This window comes from Anabrus simplex, chromosome 10 (assembly GCF_040414725.1).
Source record: "Anabrus simplex isolate iqAnaSimp1 chromosome 10, ASM4041472v1, whole genome shotgun sequence".
Lineage (NCBI taxonomy): Eukaryota > Metazoa > Arthropoda > Insecta > Orthoptera > Tettigoniidae > Anabrus > Anabrus simplex.
In genome coordinates, this window is record NC_090274.1 from 82,565,915 (window position 1) to 82,578,228 (window position 12,314).

Here is a 12,314-nt window from a genome sequence, read left to right on the forward strand (position 1 = left end):
TTTTCCCATCTTCTGCAATTATGCTCCCAGTATACTTGAATTTTTCCACATCTTTTAATGGTTCACCATTCCCACTTTCTTCTCTATTACCTCTCGTCACCACTACTACCGTACACTTTTCCACACTTATATTCATTCCATATTCCTATTTCTCCTGACTCCATACAGTATCTTGTTCTTCTGCTTCCATTTCATCTTCTCCCCATATTACTGTGTAATCAGCAAAGGCCTTTGCCATCTTGGTTACCATATTTTGTTGTATACTTTGTGGATTTCATCTATGAATGTAATGAAAATTGGGGTGGATAAAACACATCCTTTTTGAAGCCCTGTTGCTACTTTGAACCAGTTTGTTTGTCCTATCATAGTATTCATACTACTTACTCACTCTCTGTTTATGGCTCTTAGGTTCTTCTCCTCTCCCTGCCTTCTTTTTTATCAGTGCATCCAAGACCACTTCCCGTGGTATACCGACATATGCCTTCTCAATATTGATAAATATCATCGCTAAATCCTGCCTAAACTTCCATCCTTTCTCCATCATGTTCGTTAAAATTTATGTTTACACTGAGTATGGAGCATGACACCATATAGAAGTGAAACATAGATAATAACTGGTGTGGAGGAAACTGATTCAACCCGTTGAAATGCTATGTTATCAGAAGTTGTTGAAGATCGGATGGATAGAAGATGTCTCAAATAAAGAGATAGTGAATCAGCTTGATAAGAGGAGAATAGTTTGAGAGAGAATTTGATCCTAAGAAGGAAAATTTTGGTTGAACAAAGTTCAAGGCACTATGAACTTGCTCGGTTAGTTTTGAAGTAAAGTGCAAAGGATAAAAATGGTAAGAAGATTCCAAGATCTTGGACCCGGGTGATCAGAGTGATATGCAAACGGTAGTGACTGAAATTTCAAGAAGTTTTGTGCATTTAAATCACAGTCAATGTATGTCAGATTTAAAAAAAGGAATGTCATCGTGCTGTGTATTCAGTTCCATTTAAAACTGTGTGTTATATATAGCTATGGATATGATATAAGGTGTCATGTAATACTAGTGTTCCTTTGACTGTGATCTTTATATCAACAGAGTTAAACTATATTTCCTATGGAAGTGGTTACTGTATTAGATGTCATGTAAAACTGGGGTTCCTTAGCTATGATCATAGCATCAGTCATAGAAAACTTGAGGTCTTACAGGTACAATCACTATATCAGTAGTCATATAATATTTTGAGGCTTTTTGGTATGATTATAATATGGAGGCTCATGTAAAATTACCAGCTTATTGCTTAGTCTGTTGACAAATAACTTAAGTAGCAGTGACAGCAATAAGGTAATATATTTTTGTGGCCTATGTTTTAGTGTAAGGTCATTGGAATTAATCAACATACCCAGTACCTTCTAACTACTTCAGTTGCAGTGTGAAATGGATATGGAAGTAAAGATCAAAGAGGAACCAGCCTGGCTTGAAGGAGCAACAAGTGCATCACTTGTAAGTCTCATTCCAGACAAGAGGTCAGAATTTAACCATTTGTAGCTGAATAAGTTTGGTGGGGGCATAATTTGCTATGTAGCTTTCCCAATACTAACACAAGCAGTTACCATTTGTTGCATCAGCATCTAGGCATAGTATGTCCTGTCTTTTTCCTTTGTCTGAGAATATGTGATAGCACGCTACACAAGGCAGCCAACTCTTAGGAACTACAAACAGCAGTATTGATGTACATCTATGGGTCCAACTGGTGACAGATATATTGTTTATGGGACAAAGAAAGGGGTTCTGGGTGTATATGTCCCCAGATTAGGGTCGCCGAGTGGACAACGGCCTCTAGCATTTACTAGGGAGATAGCAGTGTATCATATCTTTGATAGTGGCAAAAAGCTGAATTAAAGCTGTGGGCTTGATAGTGAAGGAACCTTGGTTAGGTCCAGCTAGTAACAAAGTTGTGACAGGCAGTATTTCAACATCAAGGCATCGGGGCATTTCATGTGCTGAGTACACATTGAAAGACTGTCTATTATTTATTGATTGACTCTGTTTATTAAAATTCATTTGTGGAGGGTGTATGGTTATTTTTAATCTCTATGGTTTGGTAATGGTATCGTGTGGTTGACATAATTTCTTATCATACATTAGCCAATTGCAGTGCTAGTAGCTGCTCAACTGAAGGACAATTGTTGGTGCTGGATTTAATTAGGTTATGCCCGGTAAGTCCTTGGCTCTCGTAGTGAACATAGTTTACCTCCAAAAGAAATTCTCGGTAAGATTAGCATCTTTTAAACTTCTTTATAATGTTACTAATGTTGGGTGAGTACATAGTAAAATTCTGCCTTGGCAGTTTACTGCCAGTATAGCACGTCTAAAGCAAACACTCTTTTTTTTTTTTTTTGTTAGGGACACAGATAGGTCTTATGGCGACGATGGGATAGGAAAGGCCTAGGAATTGGAAGGAAGCGGCCGTGGCCTTAATTAAGGTACAGCCCCAGCATTTGCCTGGTGTGAAAATGGGAAACCACGGAAAACCATCTTCAGGGTTGCCGATAGTGGGATTTGAACCTACTATCTCCCGGGTGCAAGCTCACAGCCGTGCGCCTCTACGCGCACGGCCAACTCGCCCAGTAAAACACTCTTATGAAGGCGAAGAAGCAGTGAAAGATTTTGGAGAAGAAGCGAGATATTTCCATAATCATCCCTTTCTCTGTCTATTGCTAATAGAAACACAGTCCATTGCAATCTTCTGATTGGGTGGCTTTCAGTTCAGTGGCTCCTCATCTGATAGCTTAGAGTGTGACGTGATAACGTGCTACTTTCCTGTTGGCGAGTGTGATTCGGGTCCATTCTAGAGGTATTTGAAGAAGCTGAATTAACCCAGCATATGTCTGTAGTAATACTGGCATGTAAGTGAATTCCTGCACATCATTCTAGCACCTCAAAGTCTTTGAAAACCTTGAAAGTTGGAAGAGGGATGTTCGATGAATAACTGTGACTTGACAGTTATAATCTATTCCCAGCACTGTGAACTACTAATTAACAGATGTGATATTTTCCAGGAGTTGCTTGAAGCTAAAATTCTGCAATTTATGCACACTGGTCTCAAAATAAATATGTGCTGGTTGAGTTCAAAATTACAGACACTACAGAAGAGAATGGTGTCTGATAATATCTGAGATGCGAGTGCACTGATATTTCTTGTTATGTACTATTTTTGGGTACAAACAATAGATTTCAAGAGCTATAATTGGACCCTACAACACTAAATAAAGTAAGCTATCAAAAAAACAGATTTCATTCTCACAAAACAAGGAAAAGAATGCCTCGCCATCAAAAATCCCAAACTCTCCTCCCCAAAATTCACAAAATCTCATGTCCTCTTAGACCAATATCGTAGTTAATTTTTAAGGTGTGGCAAGTTAGAATTTAAGCAAATAACTCAACCAAATCCTTAAAAAGCAAATCTCACTTAAAGAAGACAGATAAATACCAGCCTAGAACTAATTAAAGATATCCTTTGACATCACTAACATGTACACGAACATACCAATAGATGAATCCATTAAAATTATTGAAAATCTTTGTATAGAAAACACTTCACTGCAAGACACCAAAGAAATTATTAGCCATCTTAGAACAACGCGACACCAAAATTGCTTAACACCAATATAAATGGTCCGTTATTGGACATTATAAATTTTCCAGCTAACTCATTCCTGGTAGCCAGCGTTTCGCCCCTGTGTGTGGTACCTAGCACACCTACCAAGACGCCGGCTAGTGCATACCGTGGAGGGCCACTGCATAGGCTAATTGTAGCCACTGGCAGTGCCAATGCACTATGAGATACTCTGTCTCATTATTAAAAATTGATGCCTGCTTGGCCATCAGATGATATAGACGTTGATTCCCATAGGGAATTTGAAATATTTGTTCCGAATGAGTGAATTTATAATACCAGTATAAATGGTCCGTTATTGGACATTATAAACTTTCCAGCTAACTCACGAAATGCTGGCAACCAAGAATGAGTTAGCTGGAAAATTTATAATGTCCAATAACAGACCATTTATATTGGTATTATAAATTTACTCATTCGGAACAAATATTTCAAATTCCCTATGGGAATCAACATCTATATCACTAAAATTGCTTTGCATTCAGTGACTAAATCTATTGGCAAGAAGAAGGGTTAGCCATGGGCTCACCATTATAAGGTATAATAACAAACATTGTTCTGAATAACTTTGAAAACATCTTCTAAACATGTCAGCATTCAAACGAATCTTACACTGGAGCATCTATGTAGTTGACATCATGTTCATATATATTATAATGACACCACTAATGCACACCAGTTATTAAACACTCTAAATTCTTTACACAATTCCATCAGCTTCACATTGGAGCCAGAATCTAACAAGAAAATATTTAGACATCACAGTCAGCAGGAATAATGACAACCTGTCTTGCAAAGTATACAGAAAGCCCACTCAGACATTGCATGCTATTGACAATGAGTTGAACCACCCATGCACACTCAAAATAGTAGGACTGAATACAATGATACACAGAGCTATTTCCATACCAATGAGCACAACAGATTTGAAGGAAGAGATACATATCTTTAAACAAATTGTGAAAGAAAACAACCGCCCTCCAGGCACAGTAGATAAACTATTAAATATACAAGAAAAATCTCTGGGAAACCACCATATATGGTTCTTAACTACGTTATAAAGAACACATAAAAAGTAGCAATTAACTTCAGGAAACAAGGTTTTAAAGTAGCCTTTAGGATGAACGACGCACTGCAAAGACATATCAGCAAGTGCAAACTAAACAAAAAAGGTCCTTTATGAAAGTGAGGTGTCTATGAACTCAAGTGCCAAGAACATTAACTCCAGTACCACCTGTATAGATCAAACGAAACATGATTTCCACACATGATACAAACACCGCAAAAACCGCAAACAGATATAATTGGAATTCATCCTTCGTGGAGCACATATACGACAGTTCGCACCATTTCACAGACATCAACAGAGATCCAAAATTTGTACACATTGAAAATAAAAGTAAATCCTTGAATATAAAGGAAGCAATCAAGATCTGCATAGTGGAAAATGGTAACTTATCCAACTTAAATGACCATTCACACTTAAAAAATTCCCTGCTCATCGCTCTGTTTACATGATATCTGGACAACATATACTCTTTAAATTGGCATTTATCAAAATAATATCCAATTGATATTCTCTATCTCAATTCCATACTTTATTTACATAAAATTATTAACTTGCATTCATCCATATTACATAAAAGTACATTGTAACATGAAGTAGGTTAATAACCTTCTCGGGGCTGATGGCCTTCGATGTTAGGCCCCTTTAAACAGGTATCATCATCATCATCAATAACCTTCTCTCCCCTCTCCAGTGTTGAAAGAATGTTCTGCAGCACTTCACTTGCTTCACCTTATTTCCCCCTCTCCTCTCCATGGTACAGTGTACTAAATTTTAACATCCAGTAGGAGGGGACCACATTGCTCGGCATGCCCCTCCCATGCTTCCTTTCCCCTCTCCATTAGGAGTGTGGTAAACCTAAAACTTTCCATTTGCCTCTCCATGACCACAGTCCTTGAATAGTATTTGGTGAGAACAGATTAGCATCGGCAGTCTAGATGAGTTCAGAAGTTTTTCGTTATAGTAATACTTGTAAATTTCTTATTTGTGAATACTGATTCCATACGTGCGAACTTTCCCGATTTAGGTGGGAGACTTCTGATTTTCGACAGTTTTTCCCGCCTCCCAATTATTCCATTGTTTCTTCTGATTTTAGCTTACATTTTGTGAACTTCAATCATTTGTTTTCAAATCCCGCCATTTCAGCTTTGTATGCCTGTGGCCGACATCCTTTGCTCATTGGCCGTTTTCAAATGAAATATCAACGTTTATTAACACGAGAAATGCATGTGAATGTGAGATGTTTATTGAAACCTGTATATTGCGACGCATATATCGATTGTCGATCTCTCGTTTTGGCGTGCTATGTTCATGTTCATTCACATCAGTCTAGTCGATTCTAGTGACTAGTCGCTAGATTTGAAGTCTTTTTTAGTAATTTAGTGACAGAATTTCAAACATAGTGACTAGTGGCTTTTCAAGAAATATTAGGAACCATTTGGAGACAATTCTGGCGAATTGTAACTTATTACTTAATAAAAATGGCATTGCGCTTCCAAAAATTGTGCGGGCGTGTGATGCAATATATTAATCTTGGCATTCGCTAACTAATGGCATCTGAATGCATGATTGATGTGTGAAACATGAGTTTATACTATTTTCGGAAGACGTACCACAGACCAATCATCTCACTCACATACTTCCTGTGAGGGAATAGAGATGTGTAAATTTTGGCTTTGTAGCCTCGTATAGCAAGATTGGTTGTTTTTTGCTAGTGGCTTAACATCACACCGACACATTTAGGTCTTATGGTGACGATGGGATAGGAAAGGCCTAGGAGTTAGAAGGAAGTGGCCGTGGCCTTAATTAAGTTACAGCCCCAGCATTTGCCTGGTGTGAAAATGGGAAACCACGAAAAACCATCTTCAGGGCTGCCGACAGTGGGATTTGAACCCATTATCTCCCAGATGCAAGCTCACAACTGCACACCCTTAACCGCATGGCCAACTCGACTGGTCACATTCGGGTTTTGAGATAATGAGTGGTATAATATATACTATAGTAATCCTGTGTTGCTCAAGGCATGAAGAAAAGCAGTTTTGACAAATTGTTTTTCCTAATTTTTCCTGACTTTTGCATCGAAATCTCCTGATTTATGATTTTGTAAAGTTGGCAGGTATGTCAGATTCATACTATCACTAAACTCTCTATCACTGACAAGCTTTTTGCAACATAAACAATACTGTATGTATATACGTATGTTTTATGTGATTTTGTAGAATATGAAGTTGTTCCTATAGAATGAAACATGATATTCTTTGTATAATAGTGTGTATTTTATGTTAAAAGTTTTGTGTGTTTGACTGACTGGAAAGTTTTCATGTTACATTTAACTAAGTCTACAATGGAAAGTATTGCTTCATTCGTAACAAACTCTCCATTTTGTGCATCTTGTTTTCTTCCTTTCCTTAGTTTGTCTACTATTCACTTACTTCTATATTGAATGGCATAAGTCAGTTTATTGTAAAAGTTTATACTTTAATTCACTTTTGTTAGTAAATTAGCTTATATTAGAGTTATAGGTTTTGATCACAGTCCCTTCTGCACCCCTGTACTGTTGACGAGGTTTTATGAATCCAAATGAGTAATTTAATGGTCTCGTAATACGAGGGCCATCCGATAAATAAATTTCCCTATTTTACAAAAAATACAAGCAGGTTATTTACACATGTAAAATTTTCATTCCACAACTACGCTACTTCCCCACACAGTCATCATTTCAGTCCATACACTTTTATAGTATCTTGGCAGTAGTTTCTTGATACCTTCATCATCCTGGGTCAGGTCCTGTCTCTGTAGCCAGCGGTTCACCTCTGCTTCCCTCTCTTCATCAGTCGCAAACCGCTTACCTCCAAGGTGCAACTTGAGTTGTGGATAGAATGGAAATCACTCGTGGCAGTTTCTGCAGAATAAGGTGGATGGGGAAATAGGCCCCATTTCATGTTCTGCAGAAAATCCTGCATCCTTTGAGCTGAATGGGGCATGCATTGCCATGAAAGGGCAACACTTTCTGAGACAGAAGTGCGGGAATTTTTTGTTGGATTGCAACTCTGAGCTCTGTACGGACGATTTAGAACCCCTCAGCTGTGACCACAGTGCATCATGGCAGTCAGTCAACCAGTACAACACCCTTACAGTCTCAAAAGACAGTAGCCAAAACTTTGCCCGCAGAGGCTGAGATCTAACCGGGCGAGTTTGCCGTGCATTTAGGGCCGTGTAGCTGTGAGCTTGCATCCAGGAGATAGTGGGTTTGAACCCCATTGTCAGCAGCCCTGAAGATGGTTTTCTGTTTTTTCCATTTTCACACCAGACAAATGCTGGATCTGTACCTTAATTAAGGCCATGGCTGCTTTCTTCCCACTCCTAGACCTTTCCTATCCTATCGTCACCATAAGGTCTATCTGTGTTGATGCGATGTAAAGCCAGTTATATAAAAAAGATGCTGAGGTCTTGGCCTTCTTGTTGTGCATGTTCGCCAGGGTTGTTCCATAGCATGCTTTGTCGTTTTGTTTCTGGAGTTGAATTTTGCACTCGGCTTTCATCTCCAGAAACAGTGTGGGATAACATTGATTTCCCTCTCTTTGAAGCATTTGCAGGAAAGCTCGGGGTACCTTGATATGTTGTTGCTTGTGAGCATCAGTAAACAAATGTGGGACCCACCTTGCACAGACTTTTTGATACTGCAAGACATCTGACAGGATCATTGCAGTAGAGGAGTGCCCATATTCTGCACATGGAGGCAGTGTATTAATTATCTCATCTGTGCTGACATGTTTATCTTCGTCCACCACATTCCGAACTGCAACAGTGGCTGTATTCCCTGTAGCAGTAATGGGCCTGCCACTGCGCTTGTCTTCATGCACATTTTGCCGTCCTTCTAGGAACCATTAATGTTAGCATGCATCTTTCAGCATAAACTCACACCAAATGGTGATGAATATTGATAACCATTTCATTTTTCATCATTGAAAAGTGAATAACAGGACAGAGTTCACAAGTGGACACACTTTCAAATGGTAGCTCCGTGGCAGAAGGTGCCATACTAGCGCTCACGGAGCAATCACGTGCTCTTGAAGATCAAGCCAGCCACCATACCCCAGTGAAAGTCCCTACAGTACTAACTTAATTTTAAGGCATGTTGTTTGCAGAGAAAAAATAGGGAAGCTTATTTATTGGATTACCTTTGTAGATCATGAAAGAGCTTCTGAAACTGCAGATGTACACTCCAATGCTGATAGTGTTCTAATCCCCACACTTCCTTACAGAGCACTGCTTAATATCCTTGTAGTAGTAAAACATTTCATTTGTAGTTGTTTTATGTTTGATCTAAATAACGTCTTTCCCTGCGATAAGCCTGTTTTTTTCATGTTCATTTTTTATTTTTACATTTGGAAGCATTGAGATATGCTGTTTGAAACAGAACTGTCTCAATGCAATATGTAGCCCCTGTGAGCTCGGCAAAACCAAAGTAGTGAAGTTGATTAAAATTTTTCAAAAGATTTTAATCTTTCTGTGTTGTAACCAAGGTTGAAGTTTACAAAACACAACTTTTATTGCTTCACTTTATGATATTTACACAAATAACTGAAATTTATCTTGAAGCAAAAATGAATATTGAATCTTGAGAAAAGTTTGTCTTTATACAATATGTACAGGTTTACAGTCTTTATATATACTTCTATCTTGAAAAGATAGTCTTGTGAATTGACACGTTGATAGTCGAGAACTATCTGGCACACTAACATAAATGTCTTGAGAGAGTCCTTGTTTGTGGAAGTGCCTGAATTCCTAAAAAGCAAGTTCAATTGATTGAAGAAATTCCACCTAGCGAAACTAAGGGAGCTTGCATAAATTAGGGAATGAAAATGGCTTGTAAAAGAATTACGGAACATAGGCAGCGGAAACAGGTAAGGGAGCGGTGACCAGAGGTGAAACCTCGTACTGCCAGAAATTCAGTCCACCTGGTCGAAGCACATTTTCAAGAGGAGTAGCCTCCGTGCTCGACGTAGGGTGTATTCTGGAGCTGGACACCGGGGCAAGTGGGCCAGTGAGCAGGCAGGGAGCTCCTATTTATAGTGCACTCGATGGTCAGGCACGCGCACTGAGGGCTGCGCGTCGAAGCTAGCAGAATGATACACAGGCGCGCGTGCAGCTGGCTGGTGGAGCGAGACGGGAGCGCCGGACATACAACACCCTCCCCTCCTAAATACGCCGGTACGGCGTGAAACGGCGGCGGCGCTGGCGGCGACTGCGATGCTGGGGCGGAGCTGCTGATGCTTCTGTTGTATTGTCCGGGGCTGGAACTGGGCGGAGTGGCGCTGTCTCGTCCTGAAAGGAACCCATTGTTATTAAATGATCTAAAGCTCGTTCGGCAATGAATTTATCAGGTTTAGCAATAGCATCAATAGCTGGACAGGGGCGGTAGCGCAGACGTATCTGATCTTGATGGCGGCAGATACGTTTCTGCGTAGTCTGTATCTCGTATAGACGATGACCCAAAGATCTGCAGATGACTCCAGGTATCCAGAGTGGGTGGGATTTGAATGTCCTGGTGTAGACCTTGTCGTTGAGGGAGAACTTCGTTGGTGAGGTCTTATGCTGGGCCGGCAGAGGCTGTAACAGAGAAAGTAAAGTTCTGTGAGGTCGTCCATGGAGCTTCTGTGCAGGAGTGATATTATCAGCGCCGGGTAGAGTTCTGTAGTTGTTTAAGAGTTGGAGCAAGGCTTGGTCTTTAGTTAAGCCTGAAGAGACAGCTTTCTTCATACTTCTTTTAAATGTTTGTACGAAGCGTTCAGCTTCACCATTAGATTGAGGGTGAAAAGGTGGTGCTAGGATATGACGAATGCCATTATGTGTACAAAAGTTCTGAAAAGCAGTAGCTGTAAATTGAGGTCCGTTGTCCGAAATGAGTACTTGCGGTAAACCTTCTGTAGTAAAGATTTTCTGGAGAGCACGAATGGTAGCTTCGGTTGTAGTAGTCGAATGCATATCCACGACATATGGAAAGTTTGACAGTGAATCGATGACTATTAACCACATGGAATTGAGGAAAGGACCTGCGAAATCGATGTGAACTCGTTCCCATGGAGTAGTAGCAGGAGGCCATGAAGCAAGATCAGAAGACGGGGCGTTCTGATTCGTTTGACATTGCTCACAATGACGTATTAGCTTTTCGATGGCGGCATCAATACCGGGCCAGTAGCAGTGTTGACGGGCGAGTTGCTTTGTTCTGGAGATACCCCAATGGCTTTGGTGTAATAATTCGAGAACTTGTTTCTGTAGGCTAAGGGGGATAACCACTCGGAAGATGGTGCCTGCTTCTAGTAATACAACTCCGGCACGAGTCGTGAGACGATGCTGCATACGATGATAAGGTGCCAGGTGGGCAGGAAGTGTGCTCTGAAGAGGCCAACCGTTGCGGATGTAAGTACGTACAGTAGCAAGTGTACTGTCCTTATCCGTAGCTTTAGCTATGCAGGTAGCATCAATAGGAAAACTGGATACAGTATCTTCAAGTTCTATGTCCAACTGAAGACATTCAGATTCTTGAGAATCGAAGGCAGTATCAGGACCAACGGGTAAGCGGGAGAGGGCATCAGCATTACAATGCTGGGATGTGGCTCGATATACAATCTGATAGGAATAATCAGAAAGGAACATGGACCATCTTTGAAGCTTTCTGAGGGAATTCTCTGGGATCTTATTACCAGGATGGAATAAGTGTACGAGAGGCTTATGATCGGTAATGATCAGGAAATGGTTGCCATAGAGATATTCATTGAAACGGCGAATACCAAAGATGATGGCTAAAGCTTCTTTTTCTATCTGTGAGTATCGACGTTGATGGTCATTAAGTGTTTTCGAAGCGAAGGCGATGGGGCGTTCTTGTCCATGACGATCCTTCTGGGAGAGAACGGCACCGACACCGTAGTCTGAAGCGTCAGTAGCTAGCGTGATGATCTTGTCGGGCTGAAAATGAGTGAGTTGTATAGCTTGAATTAAGGCGTTGTTGATTGTTTTCCATGCCTGTTGGCATTGCGGAGTCCACTGAAACTTAACACCTTTTTTACGTAGAGCATTTAATGGAGCTGCCACTGTAGCGAAGCGTGGAATGAACTTATTATAATAGTTCGCTTTGCCTATGAAGGACTGAAGCTGCTTGAGGTTCTGAGGTGCTGGCATGTTTACTATCGCTGAGACATTCTGTGTACTAGGACGAATTCCATTCTTATCAAGTATATGTCCTAGGTAGTGAACTTGAGGCTGAAAGAAGGTACATTTAGCGAGATTCGCTCGTAGGCCATTGTCTTTCAATTTCTGGAGAAGGAGGCGTAGATTGGTTAGATGTTCCTGATGATCTTTTCCAGTAACAATAATATCATCCAGGTAGTTAGCACAACCGGGAATGGAGGCGGTGAGTTGAGCCAAATAGCGCTGAAAAATAGCCGCTGAGGATGAAACACCGAATGGGAGCCGCTGGAGCTGGAGCAGTCCGAGAGGAGTGTTGAGTGTGAGAAATTTCTTAGATTCTTCGTCTAAAAGTAGCTGGAGATATGCGTCTTTAAGATCAACTCGAGAG

At 40.4% G+C, this 12,314-nt stretch overlaps 1 protein-coding gene across 1 annotated transcript in view; it reads left to right on the plus strand.

Moving 5' to 3' along the window:
- The window catches only part of LOC136881879 (uncharacterized), a 47,821-nt gene that overhangs the window by 2,023 nt on the left and 33,484 nt on the right, over nucleotides 1-12,314 (plus strand). Inside the window, exon 2 of the mRNA XM_067154322.1 lies at nucleotides 1,364-1,493. Within this exon, the coding sequence (XP_067010423.1) occupies nucleotides 1,428-1,493 (66 nt within the window). The 5' untranslated portion in view covers nucleotides 1,364-1,427. The remainder of the gene's footprint in view (nucleotides 1-1,363; nucleotides 1,494-12,314) is intronic.